General features: G+C 42.6%; 1 protein-coding gene across 1 annotated transcript in view; it reads right to left on the bottom strand.

Moving 5' to 3' along the window:
• The window catches only part of CAMSAP2 (calmodulin regulated spectrin associated protein family member 2), a 79,228-nt gene extending 65,293 nt beyond the window's left edge, over window positions 1–13,935 (bottom strand). The window contains exon 1 of the mRNA XM_035121788.2: window positions 13,332–13,935. Within this exon, the coding sequence (XP_034977679.1) occupies window positions 13,332–13,470 (139 nt within the window). The 5' untranslated portion in view covers window positions 13,471–13,935. The remainder of the gene's footprint in view (window positions 1–13,331) is intronic.
• Between the last annotated feature and the right edge of the window lie 8,820 nt (window positions 13,936–22,755).

Genomic DNA, 22,755 nt, shown 5'->3' with positions numbered 1-22,755 from the left:
GTAATTTCAAGGTTGGTTATATATGGCATCTGGGAGGTGTCTTCTGGTTTCACTGATTAAAAATTTCGGCGACTTGGCTACATCTGCTTGGCATTTGGTATCTTCCATGCGCTGTTTGACGGTTTTTTTTGGCTTGTTCATACCCAATGTCAAGTAGGATCTGCAGGGTGAAGCCTAGAGTTATTATGTTTATCACTGCAGGTTTCCATGTCATTTGGAAACCATTCTTAATAGTTAAGGGAGCAAGGCCACCAATATACCATGGGCAAGGTTTGGGCCTTTTGAAAAGACCATGATTTTGGTTTTCTGATAATGTACGGTAGTTCTAGTTTGCTCTCCTTGCAGTATGCTGCCAGTGTTTACATGGTTCTTTTAATGCCTATAGGAATTCTTGAGAGGATTGCTGTGTCATCTGCATAAAGCAGCACAGGGATATGCTTTCCTGCTAGTTTTGGAACCAACAGAAAAATGGAGGGATGGGATGAAGTATACTCAAAGAAGGCATAACTAGATGGTTGGAACTTTTCATAGGAGCACTCCAGCCTGAAATATTTCGTTGCGGGTCCCACTTATTGCAAGTAAAAGACATTCAGCCCCATGTGCTGTTGAGGCAAGTACAGTAGTTGTGGGCAAATAATTCTGTCTTCTGTAGCATTCTGAAATGCACAGCAGTCCTCTCCAGGTGTCACAATCCAGCTGAAATCCTGTTGAAATCAGTTGTGATTGTGACTTAAGACCTGTTAATTTCAATGGGACTTAAGTGCAGCTTTTTTTAAAGTGCTACAGGCACTTTCTTGAGAGGATTGCTGTAAAGCAGCACAGGGATATGCTTTCCTGCTAGTTTTGGAGGGTGGGATTTCATGTTGTGGTAGAGGGGTACCACATAATTTATATAGAAATTGAATAAAAATGGGGCCAATATGCACCCTAGCTTGACGACTTTCTTGGTTTCAATTGCATTAGATGGCCCTGAGAGTTACATCATACTTTTAATGAGGTCCCTTCATGTAGTGTGCGTATTAAGTATAGCAGGCATCTGTCTAGTGTGGAGGTCTCCAATTTTCCCCACAGCTTAATTCTGGATATAGAGTCAAAGACTGCTCTAAAGTCAATTAAGGCCTCATAGAGGGAGACAGTGTTACTTAGATGACTACTTCTCTATTAGGTGTTGAAGAACTAAACACTGGTCGATAATCAAACAGCCTTCTCTGCAAGTATACTTTCTAGTTTCAGTCAATCTTGGAATTTCTGTTGTAGATGTCTCACATACAGTTTACTTATTGTGTTAAGGAGACTGATTGGTCTATAGTTCGCAGGATCCTTTTTCTTGCCTTTTTTGTATATTGGGACAATGAATGAATTTCCCCAGTCTTTGGGAATACATCAATAAGTATCAATACATGTGAAAAGTGAGGCTAGGGTAGGGGCGAAGAAATCTAGGTTGTTTTTAATGACTTGTGCTTGCCCCTGTTTCAGACGAGCTACCAGGCTCTCAATCTCTGTCCTTGTTACAGGGCCCCACTTTGGGAGGTTCGCTATGCTTTGAGTGATTTGGCCTCTCACACCATCCCACCTTGTAGAGTTCCTGAAAATGTGTCTTCCATATCCTTGGCAGGATATAACATTCTGTCATTGGCAATCTGTTAGTTTAGGAGAGTCTTATGCATCATATAGATTAACAAAAGCTCAAAGGTAATCAAATCACAAGTAACTACAGATTTACACTAAAAATAAACTTATTTTTTTGGTTACAGGTAGGTATCCGTGTTGGTCTGACGTAGTCGAAACAAAATAAAAAAATTCCTTCCAGTAGCACCTTAGAGACCAACTAAGTTTGTCATTGGTATGAGCTTTCGTGTGCATGCACACTTCTTCAGGTACCTAAGGTGCTACTGGAAGGATTTATTTTATTTTATTTTTTGGGGTAATCTTTTTTTAAAAAAGACGAGAATGCTAGTTTATACAGAAGGATACACTGTCCAAATTACTTAATGGCTTTCATTTCTTCCTAGTGCAAGCTTCATACTGTATAGGAATACTGGGAATAAAAACATTTCTACTGTAGCTTTCTTTCAACAATGAATTTTGAATTTAAAAAACACACATTCATGTTATGTCGTTCATTCATAAATTTGGAGCTGTGAATTAGGTTTGTACAGCTGAGTTTGTCCAGTTGAGTTAAGCATAACGACATTTGAGAAACAATAAGTCTGCTCTGATCTTAGTATAAGTTGATGGAGTGAATACATAACCACTGCAGCTCAGAAACCACGAGAATCCAAATCCTTATAGCAGATAGCACTCCTAAGGGATAACTAGATGTGATGGCGCAGCTGTGTGTACTCATCTATCACACTCATGTAAAAAGCAGAGGCTGGGGAAACTGTGAGGAACATCTTGGCACTTTGTAAAGATTACAAGCACCTCAGCAGTAGACAAGGCCCAGCCTTCTTCCTAAGCATGGTCCAGGAAGAAGATCACTCCTACAATCACAGTGAACTGGGGGGCACAACAAAACAATAAAACACTCCAGCCTTACTCTTGAGCTTGGAGCTGCAAAGGAAATAAAGGATCACTTCTACATTTTCAGTGCTTCTGAGGCCTTTTGAGTTTATCCCAAACACAGGAAAACTACTGTGAAACACCTTACCCTTTCCTCAACTTCAAGCTGAAAAAGAGAGCTGGGGATTGTTGTGGTGCATTTCCAAGTGCACAGTACTTTGTTGGAGATAACCCATTCCTTCTCCAGCTTCTGGGTTGAGGTTCACCACGCTCACTAGAGTGTGGGGGCACTTACCCCGGCAAACCTGGATAGAAAATCTTTTAGACTTTCATTGCACAAAAGATGCTTCAAGTCTTGATCACTTAGTTTTCCTTTCCTTTGTTAGCTCTACAGTATTGTATTTTTAAAAAACTGAGGGATACTTCAGAAGTAGACTGCAATCTGGCATTAAGAAAATAATTTGAAGCTCCAGTGGACATGCTTCAAACAGCTTCTGGAGATACAGATAAAAAGAGGACGTCTTGGCTCATGAAAATGGACAGTGTACACTTAGGAATTCTAGCTAACCTATTTCTACTTGCATAAGTACCATAGATGTGCACTGTGGGTTTTAGCTTTAAGCAGCATATTATAAATGAATAAATGAATGAATGAATGCATGTAGCGATTGTGAACAAGAAGCATGGAGCTCCCACCTCAAGTTTACAATAAGCCAGTAACTAGGAACCCGATACTAAATTTGGTAAATTAATGTTCTGCTTGCTTCTCTGCTATCCCAAAGGACTATGAAGTCAGACAGTGAAGCTAATGAGCAGTTTTAACTAGCTATTTGTGCACATACTGGCTTGCCATAAGTATAACGTTGGTAAGATTATCAACTGAAGTTAGTACGAATGACTTTAAGATGGAGGAGATATAGCATCGGGAAGTAATTTATGTTCCACTTTCAGAAAGCATTTACCACAGAGAGGCTGAAATCTTGATTATAGAAACACAGCCCAGTTTTATGTCGCTCTGAAGATTCTGCGGTAGAAGCAGAGGTTTCCCCTGGGAGCAGCCTATACTACACAAAGCAGGCAAAGTTGGACAGCTCTGCTGCTTATTTCGTTAGGCACAGGCAACTAAGATGAGACACAGGCAACTCCACCTCTGTTCTGTCCTTACCTCACCGGTAAGTGTCACTCCTGAAGCATTGGTGCCAAGAGCTTAACTTGAACCTCTGGCTCTATATAGAACAAAACATTCCCAAGTGCAAGATACAATACAGATCTCTGGATCTCTGCCCCAAGTTACTGGCAAGAAAAATGAAGGTTTAAGAAAGATCCCTTGCTTCTCAATTTAACCAATAATTAATATCCTTTGTTGCTACTAAATATACAGTACTCACCAGAGCCATAAAGCAGTACGATATGATCCTAAGAATACAACAATCAATTTCTAAAAGCAACAACAGATATACCGGTAATATAACCAACACTATAACAAACAACAACAAACCTTAACAGCAGCAAGACTAATAATAGTAATTATAATTATAATTATTCTTATTATTTATATGCAGCCCATCTGACTGGCATTAAACTTGGCAACCATAAAACTAAGAGTTACATATTAATGGCCTGTCAAAATAAGACTCTGAGTTTTGATGGAAGAAACACAGGAGGAAGCCTGATGAAGTTCAATCAAGAGAGTATCCAATTTCTTGTGCTCACTCAATAAAGGTTCCACGATGACACTGACAGCAAAGCCTCTCCAATTTTTCTTGATTCCATGGCAGATCTACTATATGGGAGCAAGTGGTCCCTAACGAAACCTTGTCCTAAGCATTGAAGGCAAATACTGTACCGGGTAGGGGGGGAAAGAGCTCACATGGTCAGCAGATTCATGAGTTCTTGCCGGAATGGGCTGCTTAAGTCAGCAGGTGGGGAATGGGATGGGGAACACATTTTATTTAAAGAAATAAATCTACAAAGTCCACAGCTCTATTTATACCAGTTCTCCAAGAAGAGGGCAGCTAAAAGTAAAAACAAAATTTAAACAATAAAATTGCTGATGAATAACTACAAACCATCCAAATCATTCAGCAAACAGGTAAAGCATGAATTTCCAGGGTATTTATAGATGGAAGCAAGCCTTCAAAGGGGGGAAAGGCTTAGTTGTCCATCTAAATCAGGGATTTTTTTCCTCTAGATTTTTAAAATAAAAGACAAACAAATTTTATTGGTTTTTGGACAAATGTAAATACACTAACCATTAAACACTTATCCAGCAGTACAGCTAATGGTGTTTGTTTTATTCATTGACCCTAGACATACACTTGCACATTAAATATTCAAACATATGGACCTCTAGATGTTGTTGGACTCCTCCAGCTCCCATCATCACAGCCACTTTTTGCAAAGGGAGCCCTATCACACCACCTTATAGTAGTCTGTGTCAAAAGAGGTACAGTGGTACCTCACAAGACTAAATTAATTCGTTCCGCAAGTCGCTTCGTATAGCAAAAAGTTCATCTTGCGAAGCGCGGTTTACTATTTACCCCGTTTACCTGGTCTACCCATTTAATTAATGCATTCCTATTCATCTTGCGAAGCGCGGCCATAGGAAACTTCATCTAGCGAGACGCCTCGTGCAATGCAAAACGCTTTCGTCTTGCGAGTTTTTCATTGCACGAGGCATTCGTCTTGCAGGGTACCACTGTATGTGGGAGGTATCTTTTCCAGCAAGAGGAAGAGCTGCTTTATCATCTACAATTGATAAGATGCACACCTACAAATCCAGGAGGATGCCAAGGAGGAAGCCTTTCAAGCCTGCAAACCTGATGCTTACTTGAGTGCAACACACACCTTTCCAGTTGAAATTGGTTTTGCATGGGGATTCAATTTATTTACCTTACTCAGCTGACTACTAACCTCAGGCAGTTGTTCAAGGACAAGACTGCCACTGCTGGTTCATATGGAAATGAAATACTGTATATATTTAGCTTTGAAAAGCCATCAAAGAATTCCAGAGGGAGGAAGACAACAGAAGCACCCTAAGTACACATAGGGGAAAACTTCTTCTTTTTTTAAGTGCACAAATTCTGTAAGTATGTAGCTCTTTTTTATTATGATATCCCCCAGTGAGCAACATCAACATAGTTAACTTGCAGAAAGATGGAGCCAAGGGAGCGATAGAACACAGAAGACAAAGCTATTTGTTGTTGTTGTTGTTGTTTAGTCATTTAGTCGTGTCCGACTCTTCGTGACCCCATGGACCAGAGCACACCAGGCACTCCTGTCTTCCACTGCCTCCCGCAGTTTGGTTAATAAAGCTATAGGATAGTCTAATTTAGTTGCTGAATCAATGTAACAGAAACAGACAAGTTTCTGCAAAGGCAGTGGCGCACCAGAGATCAACAAAGTCAGATTGATATCCAATAATATCTACAAGATGGGTGTAGAAGAAAAAGCTCCCAAATAAGCAAGTATGAATCATCATCAAGGATGTACAACCCATCCTGGACAGTGGAACTTCCCTCTTACAGGCCTTGGGATGGTAGGTCAGTCCTTGCTTACAGACACCCATCTAACCTAAAACAGCTACCCACCAGCAACAATAGACCACAGAAAAGAGACACAAACAGAAGCCTCAAACCCTGCAATATAGGTGAAACTCGGAAAAATAGAATATCGTCGAAAAGTGCATTTATTTCAGTAATGCAACTTTTTAATAAATTTTTTACAAATGCTTTCTTTTGGAAATTCCACAGTAATAAAACAAATAGTTACAATAATAGAAAAATAAACAAAAATAAACATCGCTATTACATTTCATTAATTCCATTCCATTTATAATTGACCCGCCTAACGATAAATAATTACAATTACAACAAATAAAGGCTTGACATATCTTGCTTTGTATGTCATGCATCTATCTCATATATTGGTTTCACCTTTTAAGTTGCATTACTGAAATAAATAAATGCACTTTGACGATATTCTAATTTTCCGAGTTTCACCTCTATATCCAAATACCCTTTTTCTCCCCAAATCTATCTCCTCAGCAATGCTATTATAGATCCTAATAACATTAACGACAATATCAATGATTTCATCTGCTCCATTTTCCACTGTTACATGCTACTATCTGCTGGCAAATGAGACAAACAGCCCAGTCCCTACATAAAATACAAATCTCACAACAGAAATAGCAATATTCAGAAAACAGCATCCCAAGAGACACTGCCACTGACCTTAGGGTGGCCTTTCTCAAACAGTGGGACTTCTAAGGGAGAGCTGCTGAACTGCAATTTATCAAACAATTTAATTCTATCAACTGTGGCTTGAATTAGGTTAAACGTTTTTTATCACACTACATGCGTTATTAGGATTTTTGTGCCATCACTTACACATTCTTTGTAGATGGTCATGGGTAAAATAGGTCATGTACTTCCTGCATTTAACTTCCCTCTGTTTACAATTATTACCACAGCCGTATATAGGCCACTTCTGGACAACTCACAGAAATAATTCATGCTTCTGATGAGTGGAATTCTAAGTGTATGGATTTTGCACCTAGCACCATTGGTAGGTTCCAGCAAAAACAAAGCAGATTCTCCAAAACTGTCATCTGCCCAACTCTGTTTTAGACCAATAACGATATTCATTTCCAGACTTTCACCCAATAACTTGTAGTTCTGAATAATTTTTAAATAGGATACCGGTACATTAAAATCCTGATCTGAAGTGACAAGCAGAAAGCTGATCTGCTGAAAGGCAGCCTATTAAAAAAAGGGGGGGGGATACAAGACCACCCAAGCGATTACAAGCATGATTACTTTTCTGGCCTCTTGGAGCAAAATCAGACATGACATCAGGAGGTGTATACTTTTTGCTGTGGGGCCAATTCTAGCTTTGAGGAAAGGACAACTTAAAGCCATAGCTGCCATGTTATCCCTTTTTTAAGGGAAATTCCCTTATGCTGAATAGGCTTCCTCGCGAGAAAAGGGAAAACTTGGCAGCTATGCTTAAAGCTCAAATTGCACTGGAACAAAGTAACTGCAAGTGTCAAGTCACCTTGCCACTAGTGCTACACGGTTAGATGATGATGACAAGGTAAGAGGTGCATCTTAATCAAAGACAAAGTTAAGCATTCCACCTCCTACCTAATTCAAGATAGGCCAATATCACACACATACTACTTGTGCAGCTATCACAGCGCTGCCAATCTGGGCCCTATGGGTAACATTCATATTGGCATGGCCTTTGCCTATAGAGGGGCAAATAGAATACAAACTGGTTCTGAAAACATGATTTACTACACTGGTTGCTTTTAGTGTGATAAGGTAGTGAAGTTTACAATTAGGCTGGAATGAGGTGGCAAGAATCTGTGCAATACATCAACATGGAAGGCAGATCAATGGGGGAAAAGGTTTCTTGATGGTACAAAGTTTGAATTCCACACCTTTGCTGAATGCAGGTTGCAAGTTGTGGCGTTCCCAGCCATAAAGATGTATGGTAGTGTGTATACCAAACATGGGGGTTGATATTTGCATTTTAGTGAAAGGTGTATTTGACTTGGATCCAAGATGTTCTAAGTCAGGCATCCCCAAACTTCGGCCCTCCAGATGTTTTGCACTACAATTCCCATCATCCCTGACCACTGGTCCTCTTAGCTAGGGATCATGGGAATTGTAGGCCAAAACATCTGGAGGGCCGCAGTTTGGGGATGCCTGTTCTAAGTTAAGGCAAAGCAAGTAATTTGTCAGGCCCTAACAGTGCATGTCCAGTGCAAACTGCTTTACACCCAGACATACATTCATTTTGAAGGAGCAAGGTTCAAAATACACCTCTGGAACTCATCTTCAGAACCTTTTATTGCACACATTAATATAAGTATTTCTTTAAAAAATCACAAGAAAATCTTCTAGTTTATGCAAAAAGCCATTGATTGTCAATTAAAACCAATCTAATAATATGTTGGGACAGAGCCAGTAAATCAATTTACTCTGCTGAATTACAGTAATCAATAGGTACTACTGAAATGTATCAGAGCCACAAGATTCCTGAATGAATACTGCATTTTTCTTCAGTGGAGTATTCAAAATAATTAACTAACAAAAAAGTAACTAAACTTTATTTGCTTTACAGAAATGACAGTGTTAAAAAAATACTACCGGTAGATTGTGGGTTGCTAGTGAAATCTAATTGCAATTTATACAATCAGACACGCAGTTTATTTACTATAAATAACCTTTCAAAGGGTTAATAAAGTGAGGCTTCGTTAAGTTGTCAGTGCCAATTAACCTAGAATTGTGAAAGAAGAAATGGGCTGCAGCTATAAGAAGCAATGCTAACTCCTGGGTCAATATGTTGGACAAGACAGATAAGCTCCAAAGACTAATTTTTGTAGGCCTGCTACAATTCTACTCATGAAACCACACTTCAAAAATAAAACTATCATTACTTTTGTATTTGTAGTCTTGGAGTACAATGTCTGCTTTCAAAAACAAATAGCCTTTTCACTCTTCAAAGCAGGGGTGAGGAACCTCTGGCTTGTGAGCTAAGCTTAGCCTGCCAGGGGGGTTCCCTTTGGCTCATGATGCAATTTCTCCCCAAGCCATGCCTACCTGTCACTCAGCTGACATAACTGAGTGATGTCAACTGATAGGCGGGGGGGAGGGAGGAGTTCAATCATGTTGACTGCTGGTGAAGCAAACCCCTGCAGAAAGCAAAACTGAAGTATCCACTAATCAGCTGGTGAGCAGAGTTCAATCCTACCGGGTCCTGCTTCATTTGTGGGGAACACAATGGCAAAGAAGCCCCCTTTCCCCACACTTCAAGTCAACTCTGACAGGTGGGTGAGACAGCCCATGTATCAGTCACCTGACAGCATGATGACATCATCTCCACCCCTGGCTGAAAGGCAAATGGATCTTTTGTGGCATATGCGTTCGCAGGCTGATGGTGGAGCATACGGTTGCCGCCAATGATCAGACTGAGTGACCACATTCACCCGTCACAATAAGCAGCCTGAGTTGCTGTCTTATTGTGGTTCACTGTGCACAAACAACATACCGGTACTTGTGCACGTGGCCCAGCCATTTCCACTTCACTTCTTTCATAAGTGCAAGCAAAAGAAGCAAATCAGAAAACTACAATAAAGACAAGCTTCCCATTACATCTAAACCTGGTTTCTTGATTCACTAGAAGCCAGGATTTCTAAGCCAACAACAAACCATGACTTCAGCCTGGCAAGCAATTATGGCTTTTTAGGAAGCATCAAGCTTTAAAAAGGATACAGACCAATACTTAATTTAAATCTGCACCCCTAATATATATAGATTGGGACGTGGGTGGCGCTGTGGGTTAAACCACAGAGCCTAGGGCTTGCCAATCAGAAGGTCGGGCGGTTCGAATCCCCGCGACGGGGTGAGCTCCCGTTGCTCGGTCCCAGCTCCTGCCAACCTAGGAGTTCGAAAGCACGTCAAAATGCAAGTAGATAAATAGGTACCGCTACAGCAGGAAGGTAAATGGCGTTTCCGTGCGCTGCTCTGGTTCGCCAGAAGCAGCTTTGTCATGCTGGCCACATGACCTGGAAGCTGTACGCCGGCTCCCTCAACCAATAATGTGAGATGAGCGCCGCAACCCCAGAGTCAGTCACAACTGGACCTAATGGTCAGGGGTCCCTTTACCTTTAATATATATAGATTAATGTGCTCAATAAAACTTTTAAGAATACATATATAGACCCAGGTGGCGCTGTGGTTAAACCACTGAGCCTAGGGCTTGCTGATCAGAAGGTCGGCGGTTCGAATCCCTGTGACGGGGTGAGCTCCCGTTGCTTGGTCCCAGCTCCTGCCCACCTAGCAGCTCCAGAGTCGGTCAGGGGTCCCTTTACCTTTACCTTTTTATATAGCCTGCAGGTCTTAAATCCAGCCAGGATTCGGACATTAATAGGAAATTGAACTTATTTGCTGCTTCCTGGTTTGCTTCTCCCACATGTAGCAGGGGCGGAGTAAAGAGGGAGTGATTGGGCAATGTGCATCAGCATGCTCCTTATGCACAAAAAACCATAAAAAGCCAGTAAATATAAATAAAGGCACAGTGTAAGTTCCTCTTGTCCCACTAGGGGAATCAAGTAATGTGTGCAACTTTACAGGCAGACAACCCATTTTAGGTATCAAAAACAAGCCAGTGAACTTTTCCATCCCTAAGAAAAAGTGCAGAGGTTAATGAGTCTTCAGGTTACCCAATTGATGGAATAGGTCAAGAACAAACATATGCAGTACTACTGAAACACAAGCCACTTCACCATTCCAATTCAAAGATCAAGGCAAGGATTAATTGAATAGTCACTTGAAACAATAAAAACAATGGCAGACACTATACAAACAGCACATTTACACACTAATAATTGTTTCTCTCAGCAGGAAGCAAAAATGTCTATAAAGCAAATTATGGCTTTCTCTGTGAAGAGGAGTGAAGAGGAGTAATGAAATCCATTTGAAATAAAAGATGTTCTTACTGTCTTTGCTGCATACATTGTTCTTCAACATTCTACTTAGGTACAAAGGGGATATCATTTCACTCTTTCATACTGTATGTCTTATTTCCAACTTTCTGTTCCATCTTCAAGTTGATGTGGAAGTTTCACTTGAACCTATTGATTAAGATTACTTATATGCCACTTTTCCACTATCAACTGTGCCCAAAGTGGCTTACAACAAATATTCAAAACATCATAAAATAATTATATGAAATACAGAGCATGTCAATCAATAAATTTAAAAAGGCAAAATAAACAATTTAACAAGCATAAAATAAATCCAATATTACTAAAAAACAAAAATTATAGGTTTAAGTATATAAATACAAAGCAGAACAAGGGCTAATTGACAATTAAGTTTCTGGTACTGGTCTTCCTGCACTCCCAGAACCCTGGCTTAAATAGGGTTTTGAAGGGAGGAGTTCTCTTACCAGGCTAAATAGCGTACACTTATCTTCCATATTCTTACTCTAGAGGAGGCTGGCAGCAGCAAAAGGCAAATGCTGGAGAACGTAATGATGGTCAGCCACTTCTCCAACCTCCTGGAAGTGCCAACTGCTGCTGCAGTTCTTACTGCACCTCAAAACACCTAGGCAGCACAGTTCAGAGGGATAGGGTCATCTCATCAGGAATGATGACCTACGGCAGGCTCCCATGTTCCAATTTCAACTGCCTGCAATCTAACATACTTCAGTGTCCCACACTTATTCCACAGGCAGTTGCTGTAGTTAGATCAATGCAATAAGCTAGCACCTTAGCAGAGTTAAAGATAAAAGATTGTCTTGCTTGCATTCCCCCCACCCATAACAATAAATTGCATACCCCCATGTTGAAAATAAATTATTCCTTAATTATTCCTGATCCTATATGCATGTCTGCTTGGAAATGCTCTCACTGAATTCAGTAGGAATTACTGCCCAGAATGAGTGCCTAAGCCTTGGGGCTCATAGACACATCTTCTCTGTACTTGATTACTGTACTCTTGGTGACTAGCAGCTGAAAATGCAGGAATGCCGTTTCACTTGTTTACCAGACAAAAATGATTTCAACATTACCACAATGTGTTAATTAAGATGTTTTCATGATTATACCTGCAGAACTGAATCTTAAGAGGAGTGGAGGAAGAATAATGTTACACCATTTCAGAAACGTCCCATAGTTAGTTGTCCACAAATTTCCAATAAATCAGCATTTTCTTACACAAACCCATGATAATTAGAGAGTAAGGAAAAAAAATGTTTTCCAAAGCACTGAAAAAGATAGTATGCAGCTTCCACAACTGAAACAAAACAAAACACTTCTTTGATGGCCTGCTATAGGACTTGCTATGGTTTGGTTCATTTCCGTGATGTCTGGGTAACCATCTGAGGCACCCCAAAGACCTTTTGTCATGTCACACACTGACAGTTTGCAGATGACATGTTTAAAAAACACACCCCACCACCATATTTTTGCCCTGGTACAATAAGCAACAATGCCCTGGCTTCAAATGCAACAGTTGCAGAATTGCAAGGAAGAGGAGGAGGAACCTTTTCCTGTTATTCTACAGACAAAATTATGGAATCACTACTTCACCTTTCTTTTGGAAGAATCATCACTGGTTATTAATGCATGCTATTTAAGAATAACCCATTTAAAAGCTATATATCTAGCCTGAAATCCTTTGTTCGGAAAGCAATCTATTGCAAATAACAAAGCTAAGGCCTAGATGATAAGCAGCAGGAAGTCTCTCACCTTTTAGAGAGTACTGTATTCAAAGAATTCACTTCAATACAATCAAGCAATGGGAATTCCTCATAGGCTGTGAAAGGTGACAAGTGTCATGAAATGTCCTTCTCTCCGGAGGGAACCTCCAGCTCCCACTGACTCTTTATCTTGCCCAATTGACTGCAGGCTATCCTCAGATGTTAAAAACTAACAACGCCCATACATTTCTCCCATTTTCTGTGCCAGCTACTAAAAGGAAAAAGGTGTCTATTTTATGACAAGGGGAGGATGGAAGGGGAGGAGGGAATTGCCTGCACACATCATCCTGCAAGATCTGCATTTTAAGAATTCACAGAAATACAAGTTGCCATTTACTCTTTCATGAAAACAATAGCAAACCCCCCCCCAATGAGATTAAATATTGCAGAAACAAAAACACAACTCACACCCAGGTTACTTATCATATATATCACCACCATCCCCTTCCCTGACACAGTCCCCCAACGGCTGGATGATTCACCCCAGTAAAGAGAACCAAGTCACGAATGACGGATGAGGAAAAGGCAGGTGATAAGAAGACATGCTAACCTACCTGTCCCGAAGGCTTTGGCCACCAGCCACGCTAGATTACTGGCGATTTTCGCTCTGTTGAAGTCGTAATGATCAAAGGGTTTGATGGCAGGGACAATGAACGTCTTTCTCATTTCCTTGACGTCTGCGGCATCCCCCATTTTCCTCCCCTCCCCCCCACACCCCGGGCCCACAGAGCCTTAATTTTATTCTCAAAAAATCGATTTACATGATTCACCTTCTAGAAGGCAACCTTCAATATATAGAGAGATATTATATATTTATATATATCTATATTTAAAAATCTAGTAATATATAGGTCTTCCTTGTCTTTTTAGGAGACCGTAGCAACGGAGGATGGAGGCGGTGCAGCGAACTCAGCTGTGTTTATGGGGCGAAATCCCCCCCGCCACCGCTTCCCCTCCCGCTGCATAGGAATGTGAAAGAAATGCCCTCTTTTTCTCCTTCTCCCCCACCCTACGCCACCCCACCCCAAGGCCCTTTGTCCAAATGCCCTTTTTCCGATTCCGAACAAATAAATTGCAACCGCAGCCGATGGCCAGCTCGGAGACTCCTCGGGCGAATGGTGAGGATTATTGCTGCTGCTGCTGATGTTATTATTATTCTTGTTGCTTCTTCTCTCCCCCCCCGCCCGCCCTTTTTTTTTTTTTAAAAAAGAGTCTTCCCCACAAGCCTCAAGAGGAGGCTCCTGCTCGGCTCGGCTCTCCCCTCCGAACTGCAGAGGGGGCGGGGAAAGGGGGCCAGACTCTGGAGGGAGGCGGCCGGGATTTTCCTGCAGCGGCTCGGGAGGAAGCGGCGCCCAAGGCAGGGAGATGTCCGGGCGCTCCAGATACGGCTCTCCAAGCGGGAAGGCGAGGGAGGAACCCGGCGGCCGCGGCGCTTGTCAGTGCTCTTCCCGGCGCTCTGAGGGCCGCCTCGCTTTCTCCGGCGTCGCCCCTATGTCGCCCCCTTCCCAAGCTTCGCCACAGCTTCCCTTCCTCCTCCTCCTGCCGCGCTCAAGACTGAGGAAAGCAGCCGCGCGCAAAGACGCATGCGCGCTCTCCTGGCTAGCCACTGCCCCCTCCTCATCGTGCGCGCTTCCCTGGCTTGGGCGGAGCTGCCGGGAGAGGAGACGGGGTGGGGTGGGGGATAGACCAGGGGGAGGCGCAGAGGGGTGTTGCCTTACCCCCCCCCCCCAACGTCCCGCACCGACGCCCGGCTTGGGGAAACGGAGGGTCACGTGGCCGGTACAATGGGGCATTCTTGACGCGCGCGCTCCAGCTCACCATCATCTGGTTCCAAGGAGCCTCAGCGACCAGGGCGGAGGCTGGCCCACCACCAGGGCGCATAGCTGCCAAGTTATCCCTTTTTTAAGGGATTTCCCCTCATGCTGAATAGGCTTCCTCGCGAGAAAAGGGAAAACTTGGCAGCTATGCCAGGGCGCACGGGGTGGGGTGGCAAATGGGGGACGGCCTCTGGCAGCTGAAGGCTTGGGGCAGGCGGGGTGGGCGCGCGGCGGAGCCTGGCCGTTCTCTGCACAGGAACAGGCTGAGGATGCATGCTGAGAGAGGAAACAAGGCAGCTTTCGGGCATGCATTGGCACCGGCGATGCCCCATGGTAATTATAGACTTAGTCTTCTCCCGTCGCCGCCTTTTGGGTTACCATCATGTCTATTATTAGCTCACCTAGTTCAAGAGACGTTAAGCTAGCCCTGCTATTGGGGGGGCACTCCTAATTTTGTTGAGGAGGAGCCCCCCCCCTCGGATTTCTACCGCAGAGTCCTGCCTTCAGGGCATCAGTGATTGACAGGCCCATTCTGGAGCGCGCTTTTCTTTTTAAGTTGCATTTGACTACACTGTGGGAAATGTTGGCCAAGTATGATTTCAATAAAGCATGTTGAGATTCCTACATTGCAGGGTGTTGGACTAGACCAGGGGTCAGCAAACTTTTTCAGCAGGGGACCAGTCCACTGTCCCTCAGACCTTGTGGGGGGCCGGACTATATTTTGAAAAAAATATGAATGAATTCCTATGCCCCACAAATAACCCAGAGATGCATTTTAAATAAAAGGATACATTCTACTCATGTAAAAACATGCTGATTCTTGGAACATCTGCGGGCCAGATTTAGAAGGTGATTGGGCCGCATCCGGCCCCCGGGCCTTGGTTTGGGGACCCCTGGACTAGACTACCCTTGGGGGGTCCCTTCCAACTTTATGATTCTATTGAGAAAAACGTGAGTGGCCACTATCACTAGTGCAATCTCTTAGAGTCAATGTAAGTTACCCTGATACGGTAGATGGGGCAATTAAAACATGCCTTAAATTTGTAACTACCGGTAGGCATGTTTATCACTAACTGGGCTATCTGGGGAGAGAGTCAGGGAGACTCATTCCATGTACCAGGAAAGAGTACTACAGTATATGTTATATAGCCTTGCCCTCAGGCCAGAGCGAGGAAACGGCTACAATTACTGTACTTCATTCTAAGCATGCAATGTTGTTGTTGTTGTTGTTTAGTCGTTTAGTCGTGTCCGACTCTTCGTGACCCCATGGACCATAGCACGCCAGGCACTCCTGTCTTGCACTGCCTCCCGTAGTTTGGTCAAACTCATGTTCGTAGCTTCGAGAACACTGTCCAACCATCTTGTCCTCTGTCGTCCCCTTCTCCTAGTGCCCTCAATCTTTCCCAACATCAGGGTCTTTTCCAAGGATTCTTCTCTTCTCATGAGGTGGCCAAAGTATTGGAGCCTCAGCTTCACGATCTGTCCTTCCAGTGAGCACTCAGGGCTGATTTCCTTAAGAATTGATAGGTTTGATCTTCTAGCAGTCCATGGGACTCTCAAGAGTCTCCTCCAGCACCATAATTCAAAAGCATCAATTCTTCGGCGATCAGCCTTCTTTATGGTCCAGCTCTCACTTCCATACATCACTGCTGGGAAAACCATAGCTTTAACTATACGGACCTTTGTAGGCAAGGTGATGTCTCTTCTTTTTAAGATGCTGTCTAGGTTTGTCATTGCTTTTCTCCCAAGAAGCAGGCGTCTTTTAATTTCGTGACTGCTGTCACCATCTGCAGTGATCAAGGAGCCCAAGAAAGTAAAATCTCTCACTGCCTCCATTTCTTCCCCTTCTATTTGCCAGGAGGTGATGGGACCAGTGGCCATGATCTTGGTTTTTTTGATGTTGAGCTTCAGACCATATTTTGCGCTCTCCTCTTTCACCCTCTTAAGCATGCAATAGTGAGGGACAAACTACACATTACATCCACATGTGTACTGTATAACAAAGTTCATAACTAGTATTCCAGGACATACTGTCTCTGACAGTAGAGGTAGTAGCCATTGATAGTCATATCTTCCATGAATTTATCTAACCCTCTTTTAAAGCCATACAAGTTGGCAGCCATCAGTACATCTTGTGGGATCAAATTCTATAGTTTAACTTAGTGCTATGTGAAGAAAACACATTCTTTTGTCTCTCCTGAATCTTCCAACATTCACCTTCATGGCCCTGGGTTCTAGTATCGGAGGAAGAAAAACCTCTTCCTAGCTATCTTATCCACACAGTGTATAATACTTCACACCTCAGACACCCCTTCCTCCCCCACCCTACCCCCCATATTAAGAACCCCCTTGATCATTTTGGTTGCCCTTTTCTGAACCTTTTCCTGCTCTTAATGTTTTCCTTTTTTAGGTAAGGCAATCATAAGTGAACATAGTATCCCAAGTTGTGGCCATGCCATCGATTTGTATAACAACGTTATAATTCTGGCAATTGTATTTTCAATCACTTTCCTAATGAACTCCAAGATGGAATTGGTCTTTTTCAGAGCTGCTGCATACTAGGTCAACATTCTGACCTTGAATTCTACAGCGGATAAAACACATCCTCAATTCCTTACAATTATCAGTTTGGGATGAAATGTCACACAGCTCCCAAATCCCTCCCCTCGCCTTGTTAAATATGACTCTCAGTCTGTGAACTATCTTATTTTCTAGAGATGTCATTTTCCAACTCTGCTTCATGAAACTCTGGTGTTAATGTGGAAACATCACCATGCTTTTAATAAGAAGAAAATCAGTAATGAAACAAAACTTTCTCTGGATCACTTGCCAGACTACTAGTCTTCCCCTGCAATACATTACCACAAGGGAGTGTTGGATGTGTTCAGCAGTGCACATTCATGAGTGACAGTAGTGAAACCCAAGATGCCTAGTCACTATTTCATGTGAATTGAGTGTATGGACATGCCTCATTAATATCTGCAATGTGTGTAGGGGTTATCTGGTAGACAACGTTAAGTAGGGATAAATGTTCCTAGAAGGTATATGGTTTGAAATCCTCTGTTCAGTAGAAGGTAACCAATTACTGTCATGTGGAGAGATTGTGATTGGGCCTCTGAGCAAAAAAATGTTGCACATCGCGTGTAAAGGTCCTTTTTCAACACTTCATTTACATTCACTGTGCAAGAGCAACCCATCATCCCACTGCTTGGTTCATTGGTCAGGAGAGTTGGCCACTGTAACTGTCATAATGACAGAAAAGGGAGATAAGAACAAAATAGAATTACAGAGCATCATCCCTTCAGTGTTAGCCAAAATCATTGATCTTAGTTCTGTAACTCAACTCCTGTGAGAGGAGAAAGAAATAGTAGCAGTGCTGAACAGTGTTTCTTTATTTTCTTTATTAATTTATTAAACTTATTAGTTGCTTGTCAGCCGAAGGTCTCCAAGGAACTTACAGCAATGTTTGTGTATATGTATACATGAACACACAGAGAGAGACAGAGAGAGAAATACACACTGTCATAAGGGAAAGGGGGAGGGGGAATCACATCAATATATTGTCTAAAAGAGCTTTCCAAACTTTTCATATTGGTGACACACTTTTTAGACATGCATCATTTCATGACACAGTAATTTATTTTTACTAGCAAACTGGAGGTTAAGCTAACCCAGGCTTCCTCAAACTCAGCCCTCCAGATGTTTTTGGCTTATAACTCCCATGATCCCTAGCTAGCAGGACCGGTGGTCATGGATGATGGGAACTGTAGTCTCAAAACACCTGGAGGGCTAAGTTTGAGGAAGCCTGAACTAACCCCTTCGCTGTGGTTTAAACCACTGAACGTCTTAGGATTGCAGATCAGAAGGTCAGCAGTTCAAATCCGCATGACAGGGTGAGATCCCATTGCTCTGCCCCAGCTTCTGCCAAACTAGCAGTTTGAAAGCACACCAGTACAAGTAGATAAATAGGTGGCAGGAAGGTAAATGGCATTTATGTGTGCTCTGGCTTCTGTTACAGTGTTCCATTGCACGAGAAGTGGGCCACATGACCCGGAAAGCTGTCTGTGGACAAACACCGGGTCCCTCGGCCTGAAATCAAGATGAGCGCCGCACATCATAGTCGCCTTTAACTGGACTTAACTGTCCAAGGGTCTTTTACCGTTGTTGTTTTTTTACCAGCCTTGGGAGCAGCGAGGGGAGCACTTGCCTGACGCACCTACATACTGCAGCCGACACGTGTCGTAACACAGTTTGGAAAGCTCTGGTCTAACATAACATTTTGGGGGGTGGGGAGAACCACCTGCCTTATAAATAACAACAAACAACATTAACTATACTGTATTTTAATAATAAACAAACAATACTCCCTCCCACTAATTAGCAGATAAAGAACTATTCCCCCCCTTGGAAACTCCCCACCTGAAAGTCTGTTAGTCTGTTATCAGGCCAGCTGTTGCAAATCAGAAGTGGGTGGGTCCGCCGCCCTACTCTTCCAGGGATGATCCTGCATCTCCTCTCTCTCCAGGTGGGAGCAGTAGCAAGGCAAAACAGGAAACTACTGTAGTAGCAAAAGTTTTACCTGGTTTACAGTTTGTCTGGCTACTGCTTCCCTCCTGCTGGTGGGGCTGGGGGTATTGTCCACCCTTAATTTAGAACAGCAAAGGAAGAGGAATCAAGGAAACTGAATTAAAAAGTCACCTTTTGGTCTTGGTTTTTGTGTCCCCAAAATAAAAGGCCCCAGAAACTCTGCTCTCTGCTAGTACAATGCAGTATAAAGATTCATAATTTACTTCTCTAGCAAAGCCTGCAAGAAGCAAAGTAGAAAAGGTTATAATGCTATAAGCACATGGAAGAAAGTCTAAATTGAACTTCAGGACTTGCACAGCAATGCTAGGCATGTCTATTAGAAACGAGGATTTCTGTAGACTTCTTCAACTATTATTTTATATCTTTTCCCTGCTTTTTGCCAAGGTGGAATTTCAAACTGACTGTAGCACTTTAAAAAAAGCTGCACTTAAGTCCCATTGAAATTAACAGGTCTTAAGTCACAATCACAACTGATTTCAACAGGATTTCAACAGGATTGTAACACCTGGAGAGGACTGCTGTGCATTTCAGAATGCTACAGAAGACAGAATTATTTGCCCACAACTACTGTACTTGCCTCAATAGCACATGGGGCTGAATGTCTTTTACTTGCAATAAGTGGGACCCGCAACGAAATATTGCAGGCTGGAGTGCTCCTATGAAGAATTCCAACCATCTAGCTATGCCTTCTGAGTATACTTCATCCCATCCCTCCATTTTTCTGTTGGTTCTTCCATACACACACCTCAGTCTTTGTTGAGCTGTCTTTGGTTCCCCCCAACACTTTGATTCCCCACCTCTCAAGCCTGCTGATACCCCTTCCTTGTTTGTGTGAGGTGTTATTTTGCCTACATGCTTAGTGAATGAATTCACTCTTCGTATGTAGCATATTGTAGTATGTACAGCAAGAACCACTGTGTGATTATGAAAGGGAAACTGCCATGGTCCATTTATTAAGATGTTTTGCTTCAGCAGCCACTACTGTTGCAGAGTAAACAAAACAGAGCTCAGGAAAACTTAGTGCTTTGGCAGTGTTCAAGGGGTAAGACAGGCAGGGACAGGAGACGACATTCTTTGATCTGAGAATGGAGATATAATGTTAAGAAGAATGTTCTTATCTGTGAAGTGTTAGGTGGTGTGCCACTGCATCCGGTCATCCTAGCTGAAATTCAAAGCTATCTACAAGTAAAATATGTGCAAAATGATGCCTTTTAAAAAGAAACATAGCAATTCTTAGAAAAACATGGAAGCAAATACACACTTCCAGAAGCAAACCCTTGTAGAGTAACAATGGCATGGATTTGTTCACAAAGAATTATCTGTGATAAGCAAAGGTCAAAGACATTCGCCTTTGCATGAAATATTTCATCCTTACAAAATGTAATTGTAAAAAGAGGAAGGCAAAAGAGCCAGCTTTATTAATTTTATAAGATCAGCAGCTGAGGAACAGCATTCTGTGACCATAATTCAATTAAGCAGTGAGAATGATAATTTAACTTGTGAGTGATACAACTGAAAACATGACTTTTGCAAGAGTAGGCAGGAAATAATGTTGAGGACAGAACTGTACCACTTCTACCAGTCAGGCTTATCTGCGAATAGTAGGCTTTTACAAGCAGGAAGAAAAGGTGCGAGTGACCAGAGCAACAAGAGTCCTGTTACCTCAGTTTTGAGAAAATTAGCAATCAAATTTTGGCTGAACTTACACCAAAGTATTTCCATTATTGTAAATATGAAGGTCGCTTCAGGCATGACTTTCCCCTCCTACACAGAGTTAAGACAAATATTTTGTGTGAAGTGGCCATTATAGAATGGGCAGATCTAGGGAAACAGGAGTCAAGAATTGAGGCTTCATGCAGCAGGCACAGGAGGGGGACAATTATCTGGTTAAAAAACGAAGGACTGGGAGCCCCAGAGGAGGTTGGGGACAGCTTGGGGAGTCAAAACACACTTACATTTGCTCCTCTCTTTTGGGCATGGTCTGCAATTTTATGCTCCATGTCCGAGCACTCTTTTTTGCTCCATAACTTTCCCCATGAAAACCCGCTCTTTTAAAGCTCAATCAGAGCAAGTATCAATCTTAACTGACGTTTGCTCCAATTCAGCTTTAAAGAGTGTGTTTTGGGAGGAAAGCCTGGGGCAAAAAACAACACCATGCTCGGACATGGAGTGTTGAAGCACAGACCTCTGCCTGGAAAGAGTGGGGCAAAAGGTAGGTAAGTGTGGCCAAGCCCACAGTCTGGTGACTCGGGGGTGCAGACAACACCAACTGTGGCATGTTCTTAAACTAGCAGGACCTGGTGAATCCCATGTGGAGCCAACAAAATTTGGAGTTCACCGAGTTTTCAGACCTCAGTGATGATAACCTGAGAAAGGGCCAACTCCAGGTTTGAGGGGGCCCTCAATAAAATGCCCTCATTTGGAACCTCTCCTCTATTGCTGGGCCCTGGTGGCAGCAGCAGTAGAAGATCTATAATCAGTGATGTTATTTTTGAACTGCCATTCCAATTTCCATGAGGTCCCTGACACAGCATCACAGCAGGGCATCATGGGAAATTTAGCTCCCAGAACTAGCCATTCACTGTGGAGGCACAGGGCAGGAGTTGCCACAAAAGTGCTCAAGGATGCTCTGTACTGTACTGATGCTGGGCCTGACCTGAAAAGTTGCTAGTACAGTGGTATCTCTAGTTACGAACTTAATTGGTTCTGGAGGTCCGTTCTTAACCTGAAACTGTTCTTAACTAGAGGTGTGCCTTCGCTAATGGGGTGTCTTGCTGCCGCTGCGCCGCCGGCACACGATTTCCGTTCTCATCCTGGGGCAAAGTTCTCAACTCGAGGTAACTCTTCCAGGTTAGCAGACTTTGTAACCTAAGGCGTTTGTAACCTGAGGCATTTGTAACTCAAGGTACCACTGTATTGGGGATATCATTGTGAGGTGGGTATGGGGTAACCTACAATTACTTTGTTTCCCACTGTGTTGGGATGTCAAGGTGTAGTGTAGAAGTGATAGCAACCTCAGGAACCTAGACAAAAGTACGTAGGCATTTTCCTTTGCAAGTTGCCATATAGGCATCCAAGGATTCAACCACTGAGTAAAGGAATAAAGGAATTGATGAAAGCACTGCCAACACTTGGAATATATTTGGGACAAAGCAAGGTATGCATGAGGGGGAGTGGGTCTGAATCACCATGCTAGGTTTTAATCCATTTTTGTTTGAGAAGCGCCAGTTTATACAAGAGTACACCATGTACCGGTAGCACAAATGCAAAATGTATAAAAGTGTATTGAATATCAAAGGCCATGATGTGCAGGTAGAGGACAAAGTCATCCTCCCTGTGAAGGTTACTAGGTTTTTTAAAAAAAGTTTTATATATTATAAGTTTAAACACTTCATGCTCTATGTACCAAGGATGAGACTGATGTAATTTGAAGTCACTGACCTAGAGCCTTGGCTATGATTTTGCAAAGCAGCAATAAGTCCCAAGATTTTCTGTCCGAGAATCAGAAACATTTTTAACCTAGATTAATCATTCTAAGCGTAAACAAACTGAGGGCCCTCTTGCCGTACAGGCA

This window comes from Zootoca vivipara, chromosome 7 (genome assembly GCF_963506605.1).
Source record: "Zootoca vivipara chromosome 7, rZooViv1.1, whole genome shotgun sequence".
In the NCBI taxonomy this organism is placed as follows: domain Eukaryota; kingdom Metazoa; phylum Chordata; class Lepidosauria; order Squamata; family Lacertidae; genus Zootoca; species Zootoca vivipara.
The sequence above is the reverse complement of the archived record's forward strand: the minus strand, read 5'-3'. Positions and strand labels throughout refer to the sequence as shown.